The 1,765-nt window shown below is 38.9% G+C and overlaps 1 protein-coding gene across 1 annotated transcript in view; it reads right to left on the bottom strand.

The window, feature by feature from the left end:
* Positions 1-929, bottom strand: part of LOC106952782 (olfactory receptor 51I1-like) — a 7,137-nt gene extending 6,208 nt beyond the window's left edge. The window contains exons 1-2 of the mRNA XM_015041118.1: positions 907-929; positions 594-670 (exon numbers count right to left, since the gene is read on the bottom strand). Of these exons, the coding sequence (XP_014896604.1) occupies positions 594-670; positions 907-929 (100 nt within the window). The remainder of the gene's footprint in view (positions 1-593; positions 671-906) is intronic.
* Between the last annotated feature and the right edge of the window lie 836 nt (positions 930-1,765).

Below are 1,765 nucleotides of genomic sequence, written 5' to 3'. Positions count from 1 at the left end.
GGTCAAAAATGTGACTGAAACATTAAAGTTTGAGAGTGTACCCTGGTCTCTAGAACATTTCAAAAAGCACTGAAGTGACAAAAAAGTGCTATATTTGGTGCATTGCATTATCTCCTTGGGCCGTTTTCCAGTGTCACCCTCTTGCACAGCTACATCGAGGTCAGTGATCAGAGCTCAGGATTCCAGGGTTGAAAGAAGGTGATACAATCTGCCAAGAAAGATCCGAAGTAGATAGTTTGGTAAATCCCCCACAGTTGAAGAGTAAATCTTGAGTTGTAAGATTCCAAATGATTAACATAAATCTCTTGGGCTTAGTTGTTCAACCTGAAGGATTAACCCAAAGACTTAACCCGTTTGGTAAACAAGCAGAGTTTAGAGAGTGCTTGCTGGGTTTCGTCAGCTATTTACGTCCATTCTGCGTCAGTAAAAAGGGATGGACAGGGGTTGGACTGTAATCTGTCCAAAGCAAACTTTCTCCATCTGAACTTTGAATGAAACAACAGAACTATATTTGGCTGGGAGACAAAATTTACGCTCTTCAAAGCAACAGGATTCTTGGTTATACATTAAATGACACAGAAAAAAGACAAACAAAAAAGTTAATTTCACGACATTCAGCAATGCCTTGAAAGGCCACTTGGTTGATTTATTCCCAGTGGTATTGTTTTCACTTGAATTCAATTTGCAATTCAGGCTTGACTGAACAATGAGTGGCACTTAGAAAACACCTTTTCTTTTACTTTGCAGCAAGGTAACCTGAGATTAGATTTAAATGTAAAAGGTTTGATTTGAAACAGAAACTAAGGATTAGATAATGTTGGAACCTGTGACTTGACACTGAGATTGTACTTTCATTTTGCATGTCTGGGTAAGCACATTATATAAATTTTATAAAAGTTATCGTACTCAGCTGGGCTCTCTTGACTCATGATTATGTCTATTATTGTAACCGTGCACTAGTTTTATTTTATAATTTTGTGCAGTATGTTATAATTACTGTTGTTCCTAACATCACTATTGTTTCTATATACACATTTGGAACTTCTGTATGAAACTATATATATTTTGTAGATGAAAGCCAGTTGCTGAAGGGATTGCATACATGTTGATAGATGAAGGCCATGTTCTAAAAGGGACTGTATGCAAGGCATAATTACTTGCGTTAGATTGGCATCAAACATATTGTCTACAAACTTGGGCTTGGTAATGCTGGATTGTTTAGGCCTGATCTGAACTAAAGCAGGGATACAACCTCCAGAAGTGAGCAACAAGAAGTACACAGAGAATGAAGTACAACGAACAGGGAAAGTGTTGTCCAAACTGTCACTGTCCGCCTCTTTGTCCTGCACGTATCAGTAGGACTTTAGATAAAGCCAAATACGTACATTTGCAAGCAACGTCAACAGATCAATACCTTTTACGTAATCAACAGGGGCTGAGGCTTTATAAATATCCTAAGGGTGGAACTGTCAGCACTCACTCAACAGACTTCAAACTTTCTGGATTCTTTTCTTCATTCTACAAAGTCAAGCCATCAATAAGTGAGCAGGACTTCCTTTAACTTTTTTAAAAACAGAAAATCAGCACTTATCGCTCAACAAATCTTAAAAAGAGTCAGCTAGAGCAGCTAAACTAAAACTCTTCAAGATGCAAGCCGTTCGTCAGTGTTCAGCGTGTGCAAAACGTGCTGCAGGAGGACTGGTACGAAACCAAGAGGTTTCCCTGTTGCAAAGGAGAGGTGCAGCCTGCATCCGCTACCTCAGGT

Source organism: Poecilia latipinna, unplaced genomic scaffold (genome assembly GCF_001443285.1).
Source record: "Poecilia latipinna isolate Pla-1442-1.1 unplaced genomic scaffold, P_latipinna-1.0 Scaffold539, whole genome shotgun sequence".
Taxonomy (NCBI): domain Eukaryota; kingdom Metazoa; phylum Chordata; class Actinopteri; order Cyprinodontiformes; family Poeciliidae; genus Poecilia; species Poecilia latipinna.
Note: the sequence above shows the minus strand (reverse complement) of the source record. Positions and strands in the feature narration are given on the sequence as shown.